The sequence below is a fragment of the Nicotiana sylvestris genome, chromosome 1 (genome assembly GCF_000393655.2).
Source record: "Nicotiana sylvestris chromosome 1, ASM39365v2, whole genome shotgun sequence".
NCBI classification, from domain to species: Eukaryota; Viridiplantae; Streptophyta; class Magnoliopsida; order Solanales; family Solanaceae; genus Nicotiana; species Nicotiana sylvestris.
Genome location: NC_091057.1, coordinates 114,520,663 through 114,536,289, shown reverse-complemented (window position 1 = coordinate 114,536,289; position 15,627 = coordinate 114,520,663). Strand labels below are relative to the sequence as shown.

General features: G+C 34.3%; 3 protein-coding genes across 3 annotated transcripts; 2 read left to right on the top strand and 1 right to left on the bottom strand.

Moving 5' to 3' along the window:
* The first annotated feature begins 1,151 nt into the window (after positions 1 to 1,151).
* Positions 1,152 to 7,079, top strand: LOC104229624 (uncharacterized). Its single transcript, XM_070152024.1, has 12 exons — positions 1,152 to 1,382; positions 2,821 to 3,021; positions 3,137 to 3,649; positions 3,755 to 3,958; positions 4,148 to 4,279; positions 4,362 to 4,467; positions 4,557 to 4,637; positions 4,755 to 4,835; positions 4,909 to 5,305; positions 5,413 to 5,539; positions 6,209 to 6,747; positions 6,833 to 7,079. Exons 1-12 carry the CDS (start codon positions 1,152 to 1,154, stop codon positions 7,077 to 7,079), a joined length of 2,859 nt encoding a protein of 952 aa, XP_070008125.1.
* Positions 7,080 to 7,765: 686 nt separating this feature from the next.
* Positions 7,766 to 8,593, bottom strand: LOC138873547 (uncharacterized). Its single transcript, XM_070152017.1, has 2 exons — positions 8,414 to 8,593; positions 7,766 to 8,209 (listed from the first exon to the last, which is right to left on the bottom strand). The coding sequence occupies exons 1-2, from the start codon at positions 8,591 to 8,593 to the stop codon at positions 7,766 to 7,768; spliced, it is 624 nt and encodes a 207-aa protein (XP_070008118.1).
* Positions 8,594 to 11,127: 2,534 nt separating this feature from the next.
* On the top strand, positions 11,128 to 12,860 carry LOC104229626 (probable rRNA-processing protein EBP2 homolog). The gene is made up of 2 exons (XM_009782286.2): positions 11,128 to 11,242; positions 11,827 to 12,860. Exon 2 carries the CDS (start codon positions 11,840 to 11,842, stop codon positions 12,680 to 12,682), a length of 843 nt encoding a protein of 280 aa, XP_009780588.1. The 5' UTR covers positions 11,128 to 11,242; positions 11,827 to 11,839; the 3' UTR covers positions 12,683 to 12,860.
* Positions 12,861 to 15,627: the final 2,767 nt, after the last annotated feature.

The following is a 15,627-nucleotide window of genomic DNA, read 5'->3' as shown; positions in this document are numbered from 1 at the left end:
AAATTTATGTTTTTTGGCAATTTGCATTTTAGACCTATTTGGCTTTAAGTGCAAGAAACATTTGTTGCACGTCAGACTTATTTGGGCTTAAGTGCATCTGAAATTTAATTTTTTCACTTCAGACCTATTTGGCTTTAAGTGCATGAAAACATTGATTGCACTTTAATCCTATTTAGTTAAGTGCATTTGAAGTATAATTTTTTCATTTTAGGCATATTTGGCCTTACATACATTCGAAGTGCAATTTTTTCAGTTCAAACTTGTTTGACCTTAAGTGCACCTGAAGTATTAAATTTTTTACTTCAGACATATTTAACCTTAAGAGCATGATAATATTTATTGCACTTCAGACCTATTTGGCCTTAAGTGTAGTTTTTGCATTTTAGATTTAATTGGCCTTAGTGCATTGTACTTCAGACTAATTCTTTTTTCAACTTCAGACCCAATAAGTTTAAAGTTGACCCTAAAATGGGTAAACTTACAATTTTTTTGTACAAAATGGGTATAACTTCAATTGTGACCCAAAAACTGTTTATAAATGCAAATGCTCCTATTCTTTCTAAATGATCCTATTTATGAGAAGGGATTTTTACCTATCTATACCATATATCAAAACTTATTACCCTCAATGTTTAAGGTTTGTGTTTATTACATTTAAGCATACCAAATTACCATTTCTATACCATAATTCAAATTAGGGATATAATTAAGGGTTCATTTTTATTAGGCATAATTATAGGACTGTATCTTCACGTTATTTGGTTTACCCGCCCCTCTCTCCTCCCACCCCCCCCCCCACACCCCCTACGATTTACCTTCAGTTCCCCACCCCCACGATTTACCTTCAGTTTTTCCTCCATTCTCGTACAATCTCTTCTCACCCACAATTACCATCACTTTCTTCTCCACTTAATTACCTTCAGTTGATAGTATCCCCCACGATTTGAATTCACTTCCATCTTTGTCTTCAACTCCTAAATCATGAAAAAAACCAACACTCCCCAAAAAAATCATCAAAAGCTATATTAGCTGATATTCCAACCTTTGATTTGGGTGTTTTAACACCAAAATCACCACCAAAAAACCCACAAACGACGCATGCAAGTGAACAAACTACTGGTATTTCATCTCCTAGACAAATTCGTGCGGAAATGAGAAGCAAGCATTTGCACGATGTTGATGTTGGTGGAGTTGATAAACTAGTCGACAATCAACTGAAACGCAAGGGGAAAGAGTTGAGTGTAGATGACGATTTTGTAGATGATTCTCCCAAAGTTCAATCTGTGAAAAAACACAAGGTCTCTCCTTCTTCATCAAAACCAAAGAAGAAGAAACCCTCAAAAAAAGTACCAAAATTGGTTAAGGAAAAAATTTCAATAAAGGTAAACACTATTTATGTTTCCTCACTGTTTTGTAGTTTGATTTTGGTTGTAAAAATCTGTTGTTCAAGTGTTAATTTAGTGTTCAAGTGTTTTTTGGCCAAATGTGGTATTGTCCTAATTTTGTAGATTATTTTTCACAATTTTGTAGGTTTAATGGAACTGTGATTATTAGACAGTGTATACTGTAGTTAGTTTGTAGTTGATTTGTAGTCTGATCGTTAAATTGTAGAGATGGTATTTTTCATTGCAACCTGTATTGCTGCTACATTTAACTTCATTCTAAATACAATTTATCTACATGTTGTGAGTTAATTGAAGTAACTGTTACATTCTGTAGATAATGTTTACAAGTGCATTGTTCTTCTTTGATTGTTCAAGTGTATTTTGGTAAAATGTGGTGTTGTCCTAATTTTGTAGATTCTTTGTCTCAATTTTGTAGTCTAATTGGAACTGTGACTCTTAGACAGTGTATAAATGTAGTTAGTTTGTAGTTGATGTGTAGTCTGATGATTAAATTGTAGATATGTTATTTTTTATTGTAGCCTGTATAGCTCATATATTTAACTTCATTCTAACTACAGTTAATCTACATTTATGTGACATACTTGAAGTAACTGTTACATCCTGTAGATTCTTTGTCTCAATTTTGTAGTTTAATTGGAACTGTGACTCTTAGACAGTGTATAAATGTAGTTAGTTTGTAGTTGATGTGTAGTCTGATGGTTAAATTGTAGATATGTTATTTTTTATTGTAGCCTGTATAAGCTCATATATTTAACTTCATTCTAACTACAGTTAATCTACATTTATGTGACATACTTGAAGTAACTGTTACATCCTGTAGATTCTTTGTCTCAATTTTGTAGTTTAATTGGAACTGTGACTCTTAGACAGTGTATAAATGTAGTTAGTTTGTAGTTGATGTGTAGTCTGATGGTTAAATTATAGATATGTTATTTTTTATTGTAGCCTGTATAGCTCATATATTTAACTTCATTCTAACTATAGTTAATCTACATTTATGTGACATACTTGAAGTAACTGTTACATCCTGTAGATTCTTTGTCTCAATTTTGTAGTTTAATTGGAACTGTGACTCTTAGACAGTGTATAAATGTAGTTAGTTTGTAGTTGATGTGTAGTCTGATGGTTAAATTGTAGATATGTTATTTTTTATTGTAGCCTGTATAGCTCATATATTTAACTTCATTCTAACTACAGTTAATCCTACATTTATGTGACATACTTGAAGTAACTGTTACATTCTGTAGATAATGTTTACACGTGCATTGTTCTTCTGTTATTGTTTTGTAGTTATAGGTGTGGGTAGGCTATTCTTCTTCTAGTTATATTTTGTATTTGTCATGTAGTTATATGTAGATTACTGTTTCCTTTTTATGCAAACTACTAATGTTCATTAATTTTATATTTTCTACAGAATGGACCTTACTTTGCACAACAAAATATTGATTATGGTGTGCTTAGATTCCACAGTTTGTGTGATCCTAGCATACCTAGCCAGATACAAAGCTTTACTCTCTCCGAATGCTTTAAGGGTTTTCAGAAAAACTTGTTTTGGTTACTTATTAGGTCTCCCCAAAATCTGTATGCAAAACCAAACACTTCATCTTCTGATGAAGTATGAATTGACAAAGTCTACTGACTCATATTTTTCAGTACTATTTAAGGGTGAAAAATTAAATTTTTCCTTGAGAGAATTTGGGTTGATAACTGGTCTTAATTGTGTGAATAAGTTTTCAGACTATGGTTACACTTCCACCTATGTTAGCTCTTTAATGAATACATATTTTCCGAACAAAGAAAGGGTTGAGAAATGGCATTTGAAAAAAGTAGTGACTAATAAAGCATGGGCAAACGATGTGGATGCGGTGAAGTTGTGCATTCTTTATATGTTGGAATTTTTTGTTTGTCCTTCTGATAAAGACCATGTGACTTTCATAGACAAGTTTATGTTCTTTCTAATAGAGTCTGGTAATTTTGAGTCATACCCATGGGGTATCAAATCCTTCAAGCAGGTTATTGAATCTGTCCGACATCGTCTTAATCCCCATGTACATTCTTATCTGATACGGGGATGCTCATTAGCCTTGCAAGTGTGGCTATATGAGTGTTGCTCGTCCGTCAGCACCGAGCTTGCTACGAGATGTTCTGAATCTATACCTCGCATTTTAAGATGGTCAGCTACAAAGGGGCAGATTTGGTTAACTGCAATTGAAGAGAAGATGATCAAGCCTGAGTGGATCAAGGTATTTTTTTCCACTTTTGTATGATGCTACAATTACATTCATAATAACTACATTGAATCTACATTTTTTTTGTCACTTGAATTAACTGTTATTTTCATCATTCAGTTCACAAACATGATTGAATCTGGAGAAGAGCTTGGAGTGCTTAATCTGCCAGACAAGATTCAATATGAAGATGAACATGGTGCTCAACCATCACATGTTCCAACTGCTGCTTCTCCATCATTTGAACCCAAATATACAGATTGTCAAGAGGACATTGAATCTGTCAGTAGCAAGCTCATGAAGTTGGAAAAGGGGATTGTGCAGGTATTATGAATAACTACAATATATTGACATAATTTGCTACATTTTGACTTCATTACATAACAATTATAGTATGTTATACATTGTAGTTAATTTGTGGTATAAATCTATAACAATTATAGTTTGTTGAATTGTAGTGTAACTGTAGCAGTTAGAATAAGATTACCAACTAATTATATATTTAATTTTTAGGTTGATGTAAAGTTAGATGCCTATAGGAAGGATGTTTTTGAGGAACTCTCAAGCCTTCGAGAGTTCATAGATCAATCTTTGAAGGGTGTTATGAATGTGATAAACAAGAGGTTTGATTTGGATGAGTCAAAGGTAAGAATTTACATATAATTTTGTACTAAGACTAATTAAGACATATGAATAAAGTAGTCTCAAATATTCCCCAAAATTGTAGTTTGCTGGTAGTTCAACAAAAAATAATTACCAACATCAAGGAGATAACAACCAGCAATTCCAGTTCAATGCTGGTGATCAACTGCATGGAAGCACAAGCAATACAGGTATCTACAAAATTCCTTGCATACATATCTACAAATTTCAAGACAGCATTATTAAATTATACTAATCATTTTTTTACTATGTGTTGCAGCTACAATTTCTCCAGAACATTTTCAACCACATGTTGACTTATATCCTGACTTCCAAGAAGCAGCTGAGGCATATAAAGCAGGTACAGAACCATTCCTTCATTACAATAAGGTTTTTATGCAAAATTTTAATAATTTACACCTTAACTACATATTCCTACATATATCTACAATTTCTCATTCCCAATTATTCATTCAAGCTGATGTTTCACCAGAACATCTACAAGGAAATATTGAGGAAGAACCAGTAATTGATGAAGTGGCTGAGCCACAACAAGCAGGTAATATATTCTCTATATTCTCTATAACTCCATAATACTGTTCATATCTACATTGATCTACACTTATCTACAGAAGGTGAAGTTCCACAGTCGCCAATTCACGGTGTGACTGTGACTGAAGTTGTTCCTGAAGGCATTGATAAAAAAGTTGTTCCTGAAGGCATTGAAAACAAAGGTTTGACATTGGATGACTTTGAGCTGCCAGAAAACTTATCACAGTTGGTCATGTATGGCGAGCCCATACGAGATGAATCAACCCCTGTTCATCCCGGTAGAACAAGGCAACCGGGAAAACATGCACGATCACCTTTCACATCTTTGTATAGTTCTGGAGGCAGCACATCTGTTGGACCTAAATTTTTTTACCTCAAACACCCCTTCACAAGTGTCATAGGTGAAAATGTAGATCCTGAATTGACAGAAAGGTTCACCAACTGGTTATACATTCGTAGTGATAAAGTATCTAGGAGGTATGAATGCTTTATTTTACACTGTCTGTTCACCATTTTTATACTTTAAAATTGTAATTCATTTTGTAAATTTTTTGTATTTGATCATCTTTTTTTTGTTATTACAGGAGGAAATATTACTTTTCCAAGAAGGATAACCAAATCAAGCCTTGGTTGGATTTTGGTTGTGAAAAGATTGATAAGAAGGACTGGTTTTATGACCTTGCTCACCCCGGACAAGTCATCAATAACACAGTAAGTATAAAGAACATAATCATTCACAATATCTGTTTTGTCTTCAGCTGTGTAGTGTAATTGTAGTTTATTTTTCAGCTATGATGTGTAATTGTAGTAATATTGTAGACAACATATATATGTTACTATATTTATGTCTCAGCTGTGAAATTTTGCTTTTTATGGACCTTATGTATCATATGTGATGATGATTGTATGTACAAACTGGAATTTTGGTACTTTTGACTGACTTGGAATCTCCGTGTACCACAACTGTAGTTACCTTGTAGTAATATTGTAGAGCTTGTGATTGTGCCTATTAATATTAACTGTAGGTTGAACTTGCTGATTTTTGGGAGCTTAAGTTAGGTGGTATGTTTCATTTGTTCCTCTGTATAGTGAATAAATGTAGACAAGTGCATAAATATAGTTAATGTGTAGTTGTTTTGTAGTCTGATGGGTCAATTGTACATATAGTACTTGTTCACTATGGTTCATACAAACTACAATTAAATTACATTTTGTGAGGAACTTGGACTAACTGTTATATTTCTGTAGTTATAGTGTAGCTAATTTGCAGCAATCTGTTAGAGTTTTTAAAAAATTCAAATTGTAGTTAATCTGTAGCTGTCTTGTAGACAAGTGTGGTTACACCGTACCTTATTGTATATGTTTATTCTATTTTGGCAGCACATTGATGTTATTATGTATTATCTGCGAAAAAGAGGCAAATATGGCCCCAACAATAATACTAGGTTCACAACCACGGATTGCTTGTTCAAGACAAAGATTGAAAGAATCTATGACAAGTTCATAAGTTCTCCACCGGAACAAAGGTATTCGGTTGTTAAACCCGAGGATGATGTTGGAGAATATATTCTTGGGTACAGAATTCTTGCTAATGTTGCCTGGGATCTTGTTGACTATGTGCTCATGCCTGTGAACCTTGTAGAGAACTTCCATTGGTTGTTGCTAGTTTTTGACATAAAGGACAGACAACTTTATGTTTATGATTCCATGGTGAGAGCAAACCGTCATAAAACAGTAGAGACATTGGTTGACAAGTTTTCAATCATTATCCCTCTGTATTTGTCATGCACTGGTTTCTATGGTAAACGTAAAGACATTAACTTCAAGAGCACAAAGGCATACATCGAAAAACCAGTTACGGACCCTCTCGACATACAATGGATGGTTGCTGAGATTCCACAACAAAAGGAAGGCTCAGTGTAAAAAAATAATCTCCCTTTCTATATGTTTAATTTTTTTATTTTAATCATTTGTTATATAATGAAAAATTCTCATCTTATGCAGCGATTGTGGTGTATTTGTGGCTGCATTTGCGGAGTATGTTAGCCTTGGAGATTTGGCAATCCCAAAGGAAGATCTTTCTGATATTGACCAACACCGTAGACGCTATGGAGCTCTACTGTGGGACTATGCAACAAAGAAGCAAGAAGATGGGTCAATCAGTGAGAGTGAGGTTACTGGCAGGCTAGCAAGGAGGAAGGGTGCTCCGGCAAAAAACGAGAGGACTAGAGTGCAACGAAAGAAGAAATAGACTATTGTGTTCCTAGTTTGGTCTGTGAAATTTGGTAGTTGAATTGGAAAACAATGTAGGAAATATGTCGTTTTGGTTTTCTACAACACTTTTTGTTGATTACATTATACTCTAGTACTCTGATTATATTTTTACAGCAACAGCTTTGTCTTACAATTTGACTTTAATCTTCAAGTTATTTTTATAAATACCTTCAAGTGCCAAGTAATATTTGTATATAACTGTCATTTGTTACACAGCAGAAAGATAAAATAAATACAGGAATCATATAAATAATTTAGCCATTTTTTATCAACAAGGTTTATCAAAAAAATTCAATTTATCTACATTTAAACTACGTCAAACTACATTTTAACTACAACTCCTCTACATATGAATAACAGGACTACAGTTCTAACACAGTTAAACTACATATTCACTACAATCTGGATACAATTTACGTTGAATGCATTCTTTATTAATATCAGTTTTTTTGTATACAGTAAATATTAAAGTTTAACTATTCTATAAAAAAAAGACAACTTTAGATGCTTGACAGAATACATAAAAACATAAATAGTGCAGATACACAAATTGATGTTTATACTTCTTATTCATCTTCAAAAACTTAAACAATTAGACAAGAAAATCCGATAATTTGAGCTCACTAACATTTATTTTGAATAACTATTCTAACTACATGATATTCATTTCTTTTTCGGCGCATTCTTGCAAGTTCTTTTGTTATGCCCTTCACCTCCACAATTACCACATGACACCTTGTATTTCTTTGACTTTATTTCATCAAATGTTTTATATCTTTCCTTGTGAGGTCTCCCCGGCTGCCTTTTATCTCCCGCCGGTGGCTTTACTACCTCATCCAAAATATGTTGTGGCACTTCCCATTTGCCTTCATCAGGAAGAGGATTTACTGGCATTTCATAGGTAAGCAGAAGGCTCTTCCTTGTGTAATACGGAGAGCAATAGTTTTCGTATGTTTCATTCCTATGCCTTAATGCTGCCAAAGCATGCGCACATGGAAGTTCATCAAGTTGGAATTGTCCACAGCTACATTTCTTGTTTTCTAGACACACAATGTACCGCTTCACACCATCTAACACAGTATGTATATGATCTGTTGAAGCCCTCACCTACAATTGAAGACCAAACAGAAATAATAATACATCAATCATTAAAATGGATTATCAACAATTTACCTACAAATCAGCAACAAATATATTACAGCTCATCTACAAACTATTATTACCGACAATTTGACTACAATTTAACTACAATCTGGAAAAACTGCAGCTAGTACTTTTTTGATTCTACTGCACCAAAAAAAAATATCTTACCCTTAGTTTCTGAGATAATGTACTGTTGTCTTCCAATTCTTTGTTGTATTTGTGACCAAGGTATGTGAAAGTACCCTTTGCCTTCGATAACTTTTCTTTTGTCCAACGTTCAAGAAGAGTCCTCATATACTCAAATAGATCAAATATTGGAAGCTCTCTTGCATCTTTTGTTACAAGCATTCAACGACTCGGCAATGTTTGACGTCATAGTAAAAGTTCTATTTACCGTTGCATGTACTCTTGACCATCTATGATAGCCAATATCATATAGGTAAGACTTTACACGCAGGTCTACCTCTTCAATCTTCAACATCCTTTCATTAAATTCATCCATAGTGTATGACCGTGCTGTAGCAAAGTACAATTCATGTAATTGTAGATGTCCCTTCTTGAATTTTGACCTTATATTTGTCCATATATGCCACATGCAAGAGTAGTGTGCCAATCCCGGATAGACAACTGATGTTGCCTTCAGTATACTCTCATGCCTATCTGAAACAACACACATTGAAGGTCTTTCACCATATGCCTCCTTGAATTGCTCAAAGAACCACTTCCAAGACGCGTCGTTTTCAGAATCAACCACAGCATATGCCAAGGGAAAAATAGTACCTACATTTTTAAGACATAAAATATGATTAAATAACAACTACAATATATATTGAGAAATATAGACATGTTAACTACATTCTTTTATATAACTACAAAATAACTACAACATAACTACAATTTAACTGCATTTTAAAGACTGTCTACAAAATAAGTACAAAATTATTCCATTATTTACCTGCTGCATCCATGGTGCTTGCTGTCAGCATAATCCCCCTGTAGGCTGACTTTAAGAATGTCCCATCAACCACTACTACCGGCCTACAATGTTGCCAACCATTTATTGATGTACAAAGAGCAACAAATGCGTATAAGAAGCAATCATCTGCTGCCTTCTTCAATTTAACAACAGAACCAGGATAATTCTTCTCAAGAATATAAAAATATTTGGGTAATTTGTTGTAGGAGTCACACGGATTCCCTCTCAAAAACTGTAAAGCTTTTTCCTTTGCTCTCCATGCTTGCATGTAGCTTAGGTTCAGTCCATGTTCGGATAACATGTCAGTTTGTATGTCCTTTGGTGTGTAAACAGTCTTAGGATCACAATACTTTGGAACGACCATGCTACCAAGTACTGCTGCAGTACGTTTGCGCTGTATGAATGTTTCGTCCATTAGGCAGCATGTGTGTTGACGGCTGAAACTTCTTATCTTGAACATTGCCGAATCATTAATTGACGTTGCCTTGAAATGCCATTTACAGCTTTCAGCAACACATATAAGCCAGTAGCTACAAAAGAAATACAATATTTACACAAATTTATGAAAAAACTACAATTAACTACAAATTGACTACAATTTAACTACAATTTATAAAACCCACCTATCTTCAATCATACACTGATTTTGCTGATATATTATCCACAAATAACTACATACCTTCTATGATTGGATCTTTTTACTCTGAACTGGAACTTGTGCATCACTGAATAATTCTTCATTGCAGCAGCTACTGTTTGCTTGTCCTGATAAACTTGTCCTTCTTCAATATATGTTTGCGTAGATTCAGTTATTATTTCACTTTGATATTCCTCTATAGCTGGTGAGGATGGAAATTCAAGTAAGTTTAGGGATCCAGACGAACCTGCAAACAATAAATTCATAAATGTAGTTTCTATGTAGATAATTTTGAAAGCAACATTGCTTTATCCTTTTCAGTACTATGTGAGCTTTGTAGTTTAATTGTAGGTAATTGTAGTAATATTGTAGATAACATAGTAACACCATAACTCTCTGCAATGTCGAATCAAACATACCTGCACTGGTGCTTTCATTGTTGATTGCCAATTCCATATTGAAATCTCTTACGCTTATACATAAAGGATACGAACCTAAGTTTTTATTCTCCTTTTTGGTTTCCATGTAAGCACGAACCCCCATATCATTCCTAATCTCCATTGGAGGACAATTCTCGTTCACAATGTATTTGATTTCTATAATTTTATCCGATGTATCAATCGATAATTGTTCTGCAATTGTAGAACTGAGAATTCCGTAGTTTGCATTATCATCTACCACAATGGCATCAACTTCAAAATCTCTAAATCTGCCATAGTTATCCCAATTACCATTCGATTTCAGCATTATTGGGATTTTTGACATGATTTCGTGTAGTTGATAGGAAAAAAGACGAAGAAGAGATATAGTTTCTACAATTTGAATACTGATATCGACGAAGAGCAATTTTGTACAATTTGAGACGAAGAACAGATATAGTCTCTCTTCAGTAATTGTACAATTTGATTGCGTTTTTTGTGAAATCTCTTTCTGTTGAGGAAGGAGAGAATTACGCAACTGGTGCCTTCATCAGGAATGAAAATCGCCTTCATTTCAAAATTGGAATAAAATCCTTGACAGAATCACATCAGATTTGGTGCCTTCATTTTAGGGCTTTTTTAATGGCAAAATCTACCTATTTTTGGATTGGTATATAATTTGTAATAAAAGTGTGGACTACATGGGTAAATAACAAATTATGAACATTTTTGGTAATAATGTTTGATATATGGTATAGATAGGTAAAAATCCCTTATGAGAATCTCCATTCTGAATTTCAATTTGTAAGCCCAAATATCTTTAAGCCCGTTTACTTTCTCACCCAAAGTTATATTGGTTTCAGACCTTTTTAGCCCACCAATTGTATTTATGACCAAAACCCTAGACCCTTGTCCCCAGAGCTCAGGAGTGTCTCTCCACCTCTTTTCGAGTTCTTCCATTTGCTGTAAGTTCTTTCTGTGTCTTATTTCTCCGTTGATTTTTTGTGGCTGAAATTAAGGAAACCTTAATAATTGTGGTTTTCCTTTTTTTTTATTTTATATTTACTGCTTAATTTGCAGTGTTAATTAGCTTCTCTCGTGATAATGGCTGAAAACAGAAATCCTTACAAATTTGGAGTGAAACAAAGGAAAAAGAAAACAAAGAAAATCTACGGGTTTGTTAAAAGAAAAGATTTCGTTACAAAGAAGTTGTTATTGTTGTATAGCTAGTGTTCAGTTCCTGGGTTGAAATTTGGCAAGTTCAACTTTTTGTTCTTGTATTGTTAGTGTTCAGTTGTAAAGTCAAAACATCTAGTTAAGTTTTAGTGGCTAAACAATGGCTTCTTCAAATTATACCCTCTTCATAAATAACAATATGTAAGACAAGTTTAATTTGAATTCAGTGTATCTGAATTTGTCAAGTCTTATATTTGTACTCGACCTTCGTCAACCCTCATCCTTTATTTGAGCTTCACATAGAATGTGTAGCACAAATAGAAAGAGTTAGTTAGTTAATATCTCTAATATTGTCCTTTTCTGTTCTCACCAGAAAGTGTGAGATTATGATGGTTGCGGATGAATTGGGCATGAGGAACCCAGAGCATGAGGATTACGAGCCAGAAACGGAATCAGAAGAAGATGATGAGCAAGTTGTAAAGTTGGCTGAACCTTCAAAGAATGTTGTATATAACTGGGATGGTTTATTTGACAAGCTGAGAGATATCGGTTTGCCTGATGGTTTGGATTGGAGTCACAGGCTTAACATCGACAAGGAGGAGGAGCAAGAAGTGGTGGATGTGAATGATGATTGTGCAAGGGATCTCTCTTTCTACATGCAGGCGTTGGAGGGTGTACGCCGAGCCTTTCTCAACTTTCAGTCAAAGGGTGAACCTTTTCTGAGACCCTGTGATTATTATGGGGAAATGGTGAAGCCTGATACTCACATGGAGAAAGTTAAGGGCAGACTCTTGACTGAGATGAGGAAGATACAGGAGGATGCGGAGAGGAGGAAGGCCAGAGAGAACAAGAAACTGGCCAAGGAAGTACAGGCACAGAAGATGAAAGAAAGGGCTAAGCTGAAGAAGCAGGAAATTGAGTCTGTTAAAAAGTGGATGAAGAAGAGGCAGCAGAGTGGCTTCGATAAAGAGGGTGCTGGCGGCCTAGATTTGGCTATTGATGAAGATGGGACTAAACCCTTTCAGAGGTCAAATAAGAATAGACCTGGTGTATCTCCTGGAGATCGTTCAGGAGGAAAGGCGACATTTGGTGGAAAAGGGAAGGGTCCAGACAAAAAGAGGAAAAGCAGGGAATTCAGGGACTCCAAGTTTGGATTTGGTGGGAGAAAAGGTTTGAAAAAGCAGAATTCTGCTGAAACTACCAATGATTTCAGAGGATTCCACAAGTGATGATTCTGCTTATTACCTTCTAGTCTTTGTTGCAGTAGGCTAATGTTAATCCTTTGTGGTGTGGATGAAATTAATGTTTAATTTAGAGCTTTTTCCTGTCAAAAAGAATGAATTATTGACTCTTATCGTTAAGATGTTTGCTAATTGATGCCTATTTTTGCCTGGATTTGGAATTTAATCATGTCTTAGCTTGTCTTTATTTTAGCATAGAATACTGTACAGAATAGTAACTTCTCCGTTGGATAGTAGTCTGTTTTTCTATGTCATCTCATTTGTTTTCTTTTTTCAGTCTGCAGAAGTTCCTAGTTCTCTCTGTCTCAGACTCTCAAAGACTATGATTATATCATTATTGCATTCACATTAGTTCTAGCTTTCAGTAAATTTCCGGCTAAAAATTGATGAAACCATGACTTTTTGGTCATCTGATACTTATTTTATCATGAAATCATGACCAGTGAGTTTTAAGAGGATGAGAAACTGCCCCCTGAGCTCCATCCACGTTTAGTTTATAGTGTCCTCCCCTTGGAGGATACAACTTCACTTGTGTTGTGGTTATTTTCTTAGTTTTCCGATATCTTTCTGTTGGTAGAGTAAATTCAGTAGTTCCCACAATAGTGTTTTTTTTTTTTTTTTTTGGCTGAGATAGGGATCTTTTATCTATTAAAATAATCTTAGTTTTGAGTTAAATGAACAATAAGCTCGTACTATGTACTAATATAATTATGAAAGTGTCATTTTCTGCATTCAGAAAATCAGATCATGCGGAATGAGGAGATAACAAACGTAGAAGTGTCTCCTTATTCCCCAGTCTCACGATATTTCGATTTTGAGGTAGATAGAGCATACTCATTAGGCATTGCGATTAAGCAAAGGATCTCATGGATCAGAAATACCTCTGCCTTCTAATAGAAAGGGATGGAATAACTTCGTAAAAATAGCACGGTATAACCAGTTTTCGGACTGGTCATTCAAAAATAGTCAACGTTTACGAAGTCAATGAAAAATAGCCTCTATTTTGCTGCAACAGAGACCGGTCCAGCATAATATACTGGAGTTCGGTGCACCTGTGTATGAACTCCAGCATATTATGCTGGACCGGTATACTTTGTTGATTCCAGTATAATATACTGGAGACTGGAGCGCCGATGCTTCAAACTCCAGTATATTATACTAGACAATTATACTTGCTGGAACTCCAGTATATTATGCTGGAGTTCTAGTGTACTTATGCTAGAACTCCATCATACTTATCCTGGAACTCCAGTATAATATGTTGGCGTATTTTCCGGGTTTTGAACAGTGTTTTCACTCAGATTTATCTTTACATGAAAGTGGCTAAATTTCGATTACTTTTAAAACTAGACTATTTTTAAACGACCAGTTGTAAATCTGGCTATTTTTGAATTTCTCCCAATAACTTCCGGAGTTCAGATGTAACTAAGCAATATTATTGGTGGATTTTACCTTTAGTGGATCGGATCGGGTGTATTGGCAGGTTTCCATATTTTGTTTGGGTGTTAATTATTTTAGGATCATTTGCATCCATACTCGCTTTTTGGGTCACGTTTTAACTTGTACCCGCTTTGCAAAAAAAGATACAAGCGTACCCATTTTTTCGCGTAACTTTAGCATACGGGCCTGAAGTAGCAAAGACAATCATGCAAACTTCAGCATTCTTGTAGACGGGCCTGAAGTAACAAAAATTGTTGAACCAAGTGTGCTGAAGTTTTTGTTTGTAATTGTTGAACTTAAGCATTCTAGTGCTGAAGTTTTGTTCTCTATTGCTGGGTGAAGTTTTGTTCTCTATTGCTGGCTGAAGTTTTGTTCTCTATTTGCTGAAGTTTTTATTTGTAATTGCTAAACTTAAGCATTCTACAAGCTAAAATTTTGTGATGCTGAAGTTATTTAGTTCATTTGTAAAAACTTCATCACTAAATAAGCTGAAGTTTTTTTGTCCTGGATTCATTAGTTTTGGTAAAAATTGCATGGGGCGTCCTATTTGGTCACCTTCATTTAACTTGTACCCATTTTTTTAAAAAGTTTTAACTTGTAACCATTTTTTAAACAACTTCAACCCCCTTTCTCTTCCTCCTTCTTCTTCTTCTTCTTCTTCTTCTTCTTCTTCTTCTTCTTCTTCTTCTTCTTCTTCTTCTTCTTCTTCTTCTGCTGTTGTTAGTGCTGCTATGAAACTTCAGTTCATGGGATGATTGTCATAAGTATGTTTATCAGATTATTTAAAAATAAATTATAAATAATTACGTAAGTTAGTAAACAATAATTTGTGAATATTTCCACGTACGGGGAGTTTAAGGTCACATTTAGTGATTCTTTTCATGATAATTCTGTTTTTTTCACGTTTATTGTTTTCAAAATTTATGATTTAGATATTGTTGGCAATCTGATTATTTATCCAGTATATTAGAAAGCTTTTTCAAAAACTTCAGCTTATATAGTGCTGAAATTTTCACAAATGAACTAAATAACTTCAGCATCCTCTGCTGAAGTTTTTGAAAAAGCTTTATGACAAAACTAATGAATCCAGGACAAAAAAAACTTCAGCTTATTTAGTGCTGAAGTTTTTATAAATGAACTAAATAACTTCAACATCTTCTGTTAAAGTTTTTGAAAAAGCTTAATGACAAAACTAATGCATCTAGGACAAACAAAACTTCAGCTTATTTAGTGCTGGAGCTTTTATAAATGAACTAAATAACTTCAGCATCTTCTGCTGAAGTTTTTGAAAAAGCTTAATGACAAAACTAATGAATCCAGAACAAAAAAACTTCAGTTTATTTAGTAATGAAATTCAGCTACTATGCTTAAGTTCAATTACAAACAAAAGCTTCAGCAAATAGAGAACAAAACTTCAGCTACTATGATAAAAACTTCGGCAAATAGAGAACAAAACTTCAGCTACTATGCTTAAGTTCAGCAATTACAAACAA